The 10,942-nt window shown below is 41.0% G+C and overlaps 1 protein-coding gene across 1 annotated transcript in view; it reads right to left on the reverse strand.

Moving 5' to 3' along the window:
* Positions 1–10,942, reverse strand: part of IQGAP1 (IQ motif containing GTPase activating protein 1) — a 96,067-nt gene that overhangs the window by 9,283 nt on the left and 75,842 nt on the right. Inside the window, exons 27-34 of the mRNA XM_008565351.1 lie at positions 8,117–8,257; positions 7,937–8,021; positions 6,594–6,826; positions 5,863–5,995; positions 4,708–4,810; positions 4,108–4,243; positions 3,661–3,748; positions 711–923 (exon numbers count right to left, since the gene is read on the reverse strand). Of these exons, the coding sequence (XP_008563573.1) occupies positions 711–923; positions 3,661–3,748; positions 4,108–4,243; positions 4,708–4,810; positions 5,863–5,995; positions 6,594–6,826; positions 7,937–8,021; positions 8,117–8,257 (1,132 nt within the window). The remainder of the gene's footprint in view (positions 1–710; positions 924–3,660; positions 3,749–4,107; positions 4,244–4,707; positions 4,811–5,862; positions 5,996–6,593; positions 6,827–7,936; positions 8,022–8,116; positions 8,258–10,942) is intronic.

Consider the following 10,942-nt stretch of genomic DNA (forward strand, 5'->3'; position numbering starts at 1 on the left):
CGGGCGGCAGCGCTGCCGCGCCTCCCAAGCGGCGCACTATCCAGTGCGCCACTGGGCCGGCCCTAAACCACTCATTCTTAATAGGCAGCAATCTGTTCACAAATTAATAAAGAAATTCAGATTGCAATTTTTTCCCCCCATTTCTACTTTTTAGAGGTAGGAAATTGTATTACTTTCAGGCTTACACATTTTTAGAATTTACTTGTAAAGCTGGTTTAGACATCTTAAATATGTTGCTGAGATAGGAAGAAAAAGGGAATTGTAACACATCAGTTACTAAGTTCCTGGGTGTGCAAGGCATTATCATCTTTCTGCAACAGCAGAGAAGGCCTAAACTTTCAACTGGCACTGGAGCCCCTCACTTGTGATGATCCACATAAAACACGGATTTGACGATCAATTTGAAGTGAATTTATATTTCACAATAATCATAAAAGAGATCTGGAAGAATTCTTTAAGATCAAAGACAAATTTAGACACAGGAAGCTCTAATTAGAGCTTCTCCCTATTAATTTAGGCCATGGAATAAGCCACCTCGGGCTGGGCAAGGCACTCAGGTTGTAGAGTCAGAAATGGTTTCTCAGAGAAGAGGCCACTAATCTGCCCATGAACTGAACCTACGCAGTTATCTGAACAGCCACTGTCTCTTTATGAACCTCTGAAATAGCTTTAAAAAGGACAAGGACATCACTGTCCCCCAAATGCAGTACCTTAGCAATGTCATTGATCAGTTCCTGGTATCTGTTTTTTGGGTCCACTGTCCCAAGCTCTGTTAGCTTCTTTAAGCCTGTCTGGATCTTTTCCTTCTTCTCTTGAAGAGTGAGGTTGTTGTCTTCCTTTACAGATTTTGACTTTTTCATCTTGTCAGGAGTTTTGGCATCACGGATAGCACGTCTCTGCATGGCCCTCTGATGTTCTGCTTCCTACAGATGAGAAAAAGAAGTTCTTGGTAGGTTCACCACATGAATCCTAAACTTGAATTTATATAGCATATCTGCACCTGAATTTACAGTTTTCAAACTCCACCCTGGAAACGGAGGGGAATGAATTTTGCCCCCTGCCAAATGACAGATGAGAAGCTGCAGGAAGCAGAGGCAGATCTCTTTCCATCTAGAAGAGATTATGTCTATGAAATCACCCAGCTTCTTAGGGCTTCTTTCCTGGGCTCTAGGTACAATCAGCAGACTGGCCTCTATAGGTTACAAAATCCCTCATATTTGTCTCTATCACATTTTAGGACATGGAAGTCATTTAATTTTATTCAAAGCACAGCTTGATGAATGTTTTAACTATATCAATGCTACATCAGTGCTAAGTAAATCCTTGCTAATTCTTTTGCCATCTTGTCCAGGCTGAATTATGCTCAAGCCTTCCCACTGCTTTCAAACATGCTGCAAATGCCAGTATCTTAACAAGGAAAAACCTTCCCTTCATTCTGACACCTTTTGTAGTCTCCATCCAGTGTTTGACCATTATGTCCCCATCAGACATATGATCTGTATTTGTTGTTCCATTCTTTCAGCATTTTCTTTTCTTTAACTCCTTGCAATCTGGCTTCTACATCTACTGCTCTCATCACCACTACCCCCTCCCCCAAATCCAATGCTTTTTCTTACTTATCACCCTGCTCATCTTTTCTGCATTTTCTTCTTGCCCTAAGTATGGGTTTGGTACTTCCAAGTGACCCACGGCCATTTTCCTCTAACTGTTTACTCTCAATACTTCAATGATTGCCTCTATGCTGGTAGATCTTAAGTCTTTGTGTCTAAGGCTCCAGTGCCATATTTTGAATTGTTTATACTGATATGTTTACATTTGGAATGGTTTGTAGTTCACACTTGTAATTCCTCCCAAACTAGGACAATTCCTTTTCCCAATATTCCCTTTTTTTTTAAATGTCAAGACTACTCTGCAAAGTAGTCTTGTGCATCACACAATGCAAAGGGCATAAGCTTTGGGGTCAGACAGAACTGGATCCAAGTCTGGTTCTGCCATGACAAGCTGATGGAAGTTATTTAACCTCTAATGGTCTTAGTTTCCCCATGTGTAAAATGGAGATGAAAAGACTCACCTCAGAGGGATATTACAAGGATTAAATGAAAGAACATAGGTGCAAGCACCAAACAAATAACAGGTTCTCAGTAAAGACTAGGTCCTCCCTCCCTGTTTCAAACTGCTTCTAGGTTAAACATGTTGCAGTTATTGATTATACCTCTTTTCTTGCCCTTCGCATACATCTAACAGGTAATCACTCATAGCTATTAAAAGGCGAGAATTCATTTAAAACAATGGTTTTCAAATAGACCTCTGTGCAGCCTTAAGCGTTTCCCAGAGGCACCAGAGTCCTAGAGGGCTGGGTTCCAGGTGCCCCGTTCCTGGAGCTACCAGAGTAACACCAATTTTACCTCCTTTATATAGTGGGGCTTATAATAAGTAAGTTGTCATTTAATGAAACGAATTCCCATGCTTACAATTTGAAAACAAATGACCTATTTTTCTTATTTGACAAATAAGAAACTGGGGTCTTAAACATGAAGCTACTCATCCAACTTTTCCCACTGCTATGCCTCCCTCCCACCCCTACCATGGGACCTTATCACACATAGATGACTCAAGTATCACCCGCTCTGAGAGCAATGCCAAATCAATCAATATTAATTTGATTAATTAATAAAGCTTACAAAGCCTCTTTATTCCTTATCTCTACAGTGCCAAATTCCTGCTTAGCTTTTGAGTTCTAAATAATTTGGTTTCATGTTTTATTTCTTGTTGCTCACCTCTACCCACATCTTCATTCTAGATGTGTCTGGTCACATCATGCTCTTCCCCTCCTCTGTACCTTTGTTCGTGTGGGCTCTCCTGCCTAGAATTCCCTCTCTTCTTATATGCACATCCAAATCCCAACTATCCTTATAAGTTTGGTTCAAATTCCCCTTCTTTTATAAAGCCTTCCTGATACACTGCTTCTCAATGGCCTCTTTCCTGAAACTTCTATCATTTTTATAGTCAATACCATAGTTAATTTTTTAATGGTTTTATCATTGTTTTAGGTACATACATCATGTTTCCCCAACAAGATCATGACTGCACTGAGTTTAGGAGCCATATTCTGTACTTTTCTTCTATCTACCAAGGCAACTTAACAGAATTCCAACTATATAATATTCACTAAATTACCATTGGACTAATTCTGCCCCGGTTAAATACACACAAACACCCCACATACACACACTCTACATTTAAGTGCCCATGAGCTTCATGCCCTAAGAACATCTCCTTCTGGATTCAGAAACCAACACCTTTCTGGGCCAAGCCCGTGGCGCACTCGGGAGAGTGCAGCGCTGGGAGTGCAGCAGCACTCCCGCCGCGGGTTCAGACCCTATATAGAGATGACAGGTGCGCTCCCAGCGCTCACTGGCTGAGCGCGGTGTGGCCGGTCTCAAAAAGGACAAAATAAATAAATGAATTAATTAAATAAATAAAAAAGAAACCAACACCTTTCTCAGGTGAGATCTAACCACCACCATCCTCCAGTTATATCCATGCTAGCCCTTAGGTTACCACCTCTTGTCTGTGTCTCCCCTCCCTCAACCATGGCATGTGCCTATCACAGGAGAGCTTATCCACCTTATAAAGCTTGTGTTAAACCCTAAGTTCTACCTGTTCACTGGTGGCTGGTGTTTCTAGGATTTCAGTCAAGGTCTCTCCTGGCTGGAACCGGATGACATCCACAATTAAACGTTTTGTGCTGAAATGAGATGGGGGAAGCATTTAAATGTTACCGGGTGTTCTACTTCTTCTAAAGAGCAGCAGTACAAACAAGGTCCCAAGGGGCAGCTGCTAACACAAGGTACTTTAGGCCCTAGGCTTCTTTATATAACTACAACAGAGTAGGTACCAGAGTTAGGATTTCTAAGATTTACATTTTTAGCATATTAACAAAATAAGGTAGATAAGTCCTGTGACAAGTACAGTATGTGAGGTGACCAGAATTATGACAGGTATGAAAGGCCAGGATGATCATTTCAGGTATGACTCGGCAGGCTTGCTCACAAAAGGCCAAAGGATCTTTGGATTATGTTTCTTCATTCTATTTTCAAGACTCACTTCAGTAAGATGGTCCGTGCATCCATTTCTGCATTCTCATCTCCAGGCACATCAAACTTGTTGGTCAGTGTGAGAGACACTTCTGTCTTAGCCAATGCCTCCTTATTTGGGTCATTTAAGTTGCCAGAGCTTTCCCCTGAAGTTTTGGGAGAGTAGAAAGAGTCAATATAACAAAGAGAGGAGACGTTAGGGGAAAATAATATAAATAAAAGATAATGCAAGTCTAAGAAGATATTTGAACAAGCCAACATGTGCAGTGTGGCAAGGACACCTTTACTAAGAAATGAAAGAAAATGTTACGCCAAATGAGAAGGCAAAGGATCCGTAATAAAATAATTTCATAAATAGTTGACAATTCTCTCTTAAAATACTCTTCCCTTTACAGGACTTATAATTTATAGTTATATGATTATTTGTGTATCTGCATTTAAAACGACCTCTTCCACTGGAATTCAGCTCCTCATAGATGGGGTCACATCTGTTGTATTTCCCAATGCATATCTAGAGTTTGGTACAGTGCAAACACAGAGGAGGTGACCATTACAACACTCTCTGTCATGTTCCACTCTCACCTTCTGGACAGTTAAGGTAGAATTTTACCTATCAGGGACTCAATGGTGGGCACCTCGCCAAGGTCATCCAGTAGCTCATGGATCGGATCATTGTGCTCTGGAGCAATGGCATCCTGGTGATCTAACAGGAGCTGCACCAAACAACCAATGGTCAATTCCATTTAGACAGTCAACCCTCTGGCCCCCAGCCCCACCCACAATGCCTAAGAGTAATCTGCACAAAAGATGAGACAACAAAGCTCCACCATTCAAAGAACTGATAAGCCAATCGTCAGCAAACTAACCTAAATAAATAATACCATAGATAAGGCACCACACCAGGCTCTATTGAACGACATAAATTATGATGTATGGAGAGAAAATACAGCTACTCTATTAATCTCATGGCTGTAAGGGATTCAAATATGCCCTGTGTAAGGAAGAAAAATTAAACACACAGGCTTCAATATCCTAAGTCATCAATGTACTCTACTACCAGTTCAAATAATTCACATTCAGACTTTTACTTAATGTTTCCAGGGTACAACATCTACTAATTCAGAGAAAAGTATACCAGATCAATGTTATAATCTTAGGGGCAACTCAACAAAGCCTTTGAGATGCTATTATCCCAGGCGATGTCTTCATAAATGACAGTACCTGAAATTTAATTCACATTTTGCATATGTCCTCATTTCCTGCTCTACATGTCCCCAAAGGGGAAAGAAATTAATTACTTGAAATATCTGAACAAATAGGGAGCACCCAAGGGAAAAATCACTGCAAGACAACACAGAGAAAGAAGTTGGTATTCTAGATCATGTTAGAAAAATAATGAGGGCTGGGGTAAAAAGTAGAAACCATAAAAACACTACATTATCAAAGCCACTAGATTAGTGCTCACAATGTACATTTTAGAGCACACCCCTGGGAATTGTGGTTCAGTAGGCATGTGGTGGGGTCCAGGAAACATTATAACTATCAGCCCAGGTAATTCTGATGCAGGTGGTCTGGGGAAAACGTGCAAAAACTTAGCAATAGATATTAAGAATAATAAGCAAAGGATGAAAGACAACAAGGAGCTGTGGAGTCAGTAAGATCACAGGAGGGTGAGATATCCGGCTACCAAAGATGGGAAGCAGTAGCTAGGGAAGGTAATTAAGAACAGAGCAATGAAATTAAGTAATTAAAGAAAAATACTTACAGTGTGGGTGTTGATGATTTCGCCAATAGAAATGTAGATAACTGGTTTGGTGAGGGTTACTAAATCAGAGTACTCATCCACATTAAATTTATCCTGAAGCTCTGGGACATCACAAGCAGTTTGGAAAAGCCGTCTGAAAATAAGCAGAGGCAGTAGCCGCCCCAGCAAGTGACATATACATGAGAAATTGGCAAGAGGACAAAAACCTCTCAGGCGGCGAGTGCAAAATGAAGCCAGTCGAGACAGTCAATTCTAGAGGTACTGCTCATGTCTGCTGTGCTTAACAGCCTTGGGGTATCGGTTCTAATAGCTTCTCTCTTCACCTAGTTTTAGTTCTACCCACAAGAACCAATGAACCCCAATTTAAAACAATTCTCAGACCCGTGTGCACTTAGGAGAACCAGCTTTATCTCTAAGACAGTGCTCTGAGGCACTGAATTCAAAACGAAATGTTCATTTACAAATATTAAAAGCACTCTCCAATTCTTTTCTGATTACAAAGTAACGTGTCTAATGCATAACCATTGTTTTTACATTGAGTACTGACTATTTCATACGAAAATCCTCTTCAAAATGAATGCATCATCTTCTGAAGTGCTGAGCACATCAAATATGTATCCTACAATATGGCAGTTCAGGGAAAGCTATGGGTGGTATTTAATCTTGTCCTTCCCTTCAGTGATAAAAACACACCCACAGATTCTTTCAGGTACCTGTACCTTTCCCCTTACCTGAATTTCTGGTAGGACTGGGAAAGATATTCATTAATGATGCTTAAGTGAGCATTATCTCCCAGAAACATCTTATTGGAAGCTGCATGCTGGAGCATCTTTGCAATAGAGCCAAGATTTCGGCGTTGGTCTGTGGTAAGCTGGCCTCCTGCTGACAGGTCAATGATGTCAAAGGCATCAGGAGCAACAATGGCTGGATTCATGTATCGATAGTAAAGCAAGTTACCAATAATCTGCAAACAGATGAAACAGGAAAGATAGGTATTAAAAAACACACCACCGAGAAACCAAAAATTCCTTTGCTAGCAAAGAAAACCAGAAAATGCAGTCCTGTGAGGAGAAAATGAATAAAATACACACATACACATGCACGCATGCACACACACTTTCTCTCAAGGCCTGGAACTAAAACAACCAAACACCCCTTTGTTGGATGAAGGGAAAAAATGAGAATAGAACTGAAAACCACTACTAGTAATTAATGAAAGAGCAGATTCAGAAGGTAAAAATGATAGACTTAAAGTCTGTTACCAAGCATTTTAGGGCATATTTTGTTCACATGTCATGGTAGCAAATAAGGCTTCCCTTTCAACGTGTGCACTTTCTACTTTCATGTAGGTAGGCTCTGATTTCAAGCAGCTAACGAACAAAGCGAAAATAAGTCCTTAAACACGACCTAATTAGCATAGTGTAATCTGTCCAATCCCCATCATTCTCATGCAGCAGATTTCAAAGGCCAAGTTGATGCCTCTGAAATTAAGTTCACTCAACATTTCTCTTTCACAGAAGAATTCAGGGACAGTCACAGCATTTCCCCTAAAGTTTCATTCAGAAAAAATAAAATTAATTCACCTGAACAGAAAGTCTAGAATCGAAGCCTCACTGTAGCAAAGCACAGAACTAGGAGAGAGAAGAAAAAAAGCATTCAGATTTAAAAAAAGAAGAAGAAAAAAAAGAAAAGGAGCATAGCTGAATAAGAGTTATCAGCAACAGCCTTCGCAGAAACAGTTGGGCTTGCTACTATTCATCTGGCCACCAGCAGAGGGAGCAGTTCTTTAGCAAAAGATAAAACTCTAAGAAATTTAACACAAGACAGGAAAAATCTATCTTCCTCTACATGTTCGATGTTTGTGCACCATTCAAACTATATATCAACTGTTTCATGCTAAGCAAGTATCATGCACTATTTACGACTGCTTTCAAAAGCTCACAATCAATGGTGAGCGACTGCCAGAATCTACTCTTAGGCACTTACTAATGTTCTATAGTCAGACCTAGTTTCATAGTTTCTTCCTCAAAGGGCTATTGGAAGGGCAGGAATCTGCTGGATTTCAGATTCTTACCTTCAGCAGCTCATCCTCACCGGCATCAGGGAACTTCTCGTGCAATGAGTCCTGCAGCACTTTGGCAATGAAGCGCATCCCATAACTGTGGGATGGACAAAACTTAGTGAAAAGGGCCAAGGAGCAGAAGGGCACTAATGCCAGGCTCTATCTGGGATAATGACAACAGATGGCACTCACGGGATTTTGTCCACAGAGCTGATAATGGCTGAGAGGAACTTGTCTGTCACAGCCCGCATGTTCCTAATGGAGTTCTCTAGCCGTGTCTTGACTTCTTCATGAGCCAGAGCCTGCTCGGGGGTCACATCATAGGGCAATTTGCTGGGAAAGCAGAAATTATGCCCAACTACGTTAGACCAACAGCCAGGAATAGCTTAAGGCGGTAACCATGTATTTCATAAACAAAGACCCAGAGAGATAGGTAACTTAAGCTCATGCTCACAGAACTGGTAAATGGTAGGGCTAGAATTTGAACTCAGGTTTTCAACTGTGAATTGGGTACCTAGAATTATGCTCCAGGCACTATGTTAGGCACTTGGGAATAAATATAAAAGACATGACATCTTCTCTTGAGTCTGGTGGGGAAAACACACAGGTATTTATAAACATATTGTGCTATAAATAAGTTTACCAGAAGTGCTGCATGCCTCAGGAAAGGGACTTCTACTCAGTCTAGAGAAGGCAAGGAAGGCTTCCAAAAGGGACACCTGAACTCAGAAAAAAGGGAGGATCTTCCAGGAAGGAAGGTTGAATTCAAAGAAAAGGAAGAGAAATGAGAGTGGAAAAGTCAACAGGGACCAGACCAGGGAGGGCTCTATATAATGCTAACATATCTGGACTTTCCTAGAAGCCAGGGGGAGCCATTAAAAGATAGGAGATCTGTATTTTGAGGAAGAACACTCTGGCCCACCATGAGGAATAAATTAAAGATGGACAGTCACAGCTTAAAGAGATAGGAGACTAGTGTCACAGCCTGATCAAGAAATGATGAGGGAATGATTAAGGATGCAGCACTAGGCACCAAGAAAAGGAGACAGATCTGATGGATATTAAGGAGACGCAATCGATGGGAGTTGGTAACTCTTTGGATATCGATGAGGAAGGAGACAGTTACATACAGGAATTGAACCAAGAGGCCCTGACAAGATTATTCAAGGAGAGTGTACTGAGATAGAAGAAACTGACAAGAGAATAGTAGATGTGCTAGAACATGGGGTCTAGGCTTAATCGGAAGAAAATAAGGATAGAGGGAGCTGCAAGACAAATGAAATGCAGGGGTCAAGTTCTGGTACTTTCTTGGATTATCCGGGTGGGCCCTAAACCCAATCAAAAGTGGCCTAAGAGAGAGGTAGGAGATTTGGCAGATACAGAAGAGGAGGCGGCAATATGATCATGGAGGCAGAGATTGGAGCCACACCACCACAAGTCGAGGGAAGCCAACAGCCACCAAAAGCTGGAAGAAGCAAAGAATGGACTGAGCCCCCAGAGGGAGCACAGCCCTGCAGACACCTTGATTTCAGCCCAGCGATAATGATTTAAGATTTCTGGCCTCCAGAACTGTGAGGAAACAAATTTCTATTGTTTTAGGCTACCAAGTTTGTGGTGATTTGTTACGGTGGCCGTAGGAAACTAATACAAGTAGATACAGATACAACACCACTTGTCATAGTGTGACTGAATTACAACCACGGGTAGACTATGAATACAAGAATTCTGCAAAAACCAACAACATTCAATGAGAAACAATTGGCTATATGGAATTTACAATAAAAGTATGTTATTATTCATGTTATGTGCTATACATCTTTTATATCAGTAAAGTTTATAATAACCTTTTTTTTTTCCTTTTTGTCTTTTTTACTGACCGGTAACGGGATCGCAACACTCGGTGTTGCGCCCGCGCCGCGCTCAGCCAGTGAGCGGGAACTGGTCTCCACATGGGATCTGAACCCTCGGCGGGAGCGCCGCTGCGCTCCCAAGCGGCGCACTCTCCAGTGCGCCACTGGGCCGGCCCTATAATAATCTTATGTGTATATGTGTATATAACATTTTAAAAAATAGTAATGAGCAAAGGGAATGAAAGTGCTATAAACAATATAGTCAGAGAACAGAATATTAAATTTCTAAGATTTTAGAAGTGAACATTCCCAAGAGGTGACAAGATCCCAAGAGGTGACGAGGTAGCTATGTGTTTGATGGCTGAAGTAAAAGAGAAAAGCTCAAGAATCCGTGACGCTTCCATGCAGGGTGGGTTCCCACCATACTATCACACCTCACAGTCACTGGTATCAAAAAAGAGTGTTAAAATCAATTTCCACTTTATAAAAAGCAAAATAAGACACTAGTTTCTAATAGGCACCAACAAGAAAAAATTCCTGAATGTCCAGTAAAATTTTCATCTAAAAATAACTGACTCATGGACCATCAAAGGAAATAACTTAGTAGCCTTGAGCCACTGTCCATGGAGCTGTCATCTAGGGATGCCCTGGGTCATATGAAAAACTTCCAGACAAGTAAGCTGACCACATTCCAGGATTTAGGCCTCAGGTGTGCAGGCAAGGGAAGAAAAAAAAAAAAAAGAAGAAGAAGAGGAATTTGTCATCATACCCCTCAAGTATCTGACTCCTGGTGATAGAGTACTGAGAACCAAATCAGATGCCAAATGACGGTCAATAGGAAATAAGCCTTTTCTAGGAGTCAGCAGAATGGTGTTCTCTATCCAGGGTACACCTCCCCTTTTGCCTGGCATCCAAGTTCATGGAAAGTAGAATGACACAGAGCAGAGCTATTCAAAGCGTGGACCAGCGCCAGTCTACAAACCAGTCAAAGACAAGGTAAGGAGACCAAGCCAGAATGTAAATCAATATTCTACTTCCTTCACTGAGAAAATCTTGCTATGAAAAAAAATGTCAACTGAACAATGTGCTTAGTGACACATTTGATTTTCCATTATTGTTCTGAAAATCACACTTTGTTTTTTTTTTTTTTTTTTTTTTTTTTTTTTTT

The sequence above is a fragment of the Galeopterus variegatus genome, unplaced genomic scaffold, assembly GCF_000696425.1.
Source record: "Galeopterus variegatus unplaced genomic scaffold, G_variegatus-3.0.2 Scaffold14, whole genome shotgun sequence".
In the NCBI taxonomy this organism is placed as follows: Eukaryota; Metazoa; Chordata; class Mammalia; order Dermoptera; family Cynocephalidae; genus Galeopterus; species Galeopterus variegatus.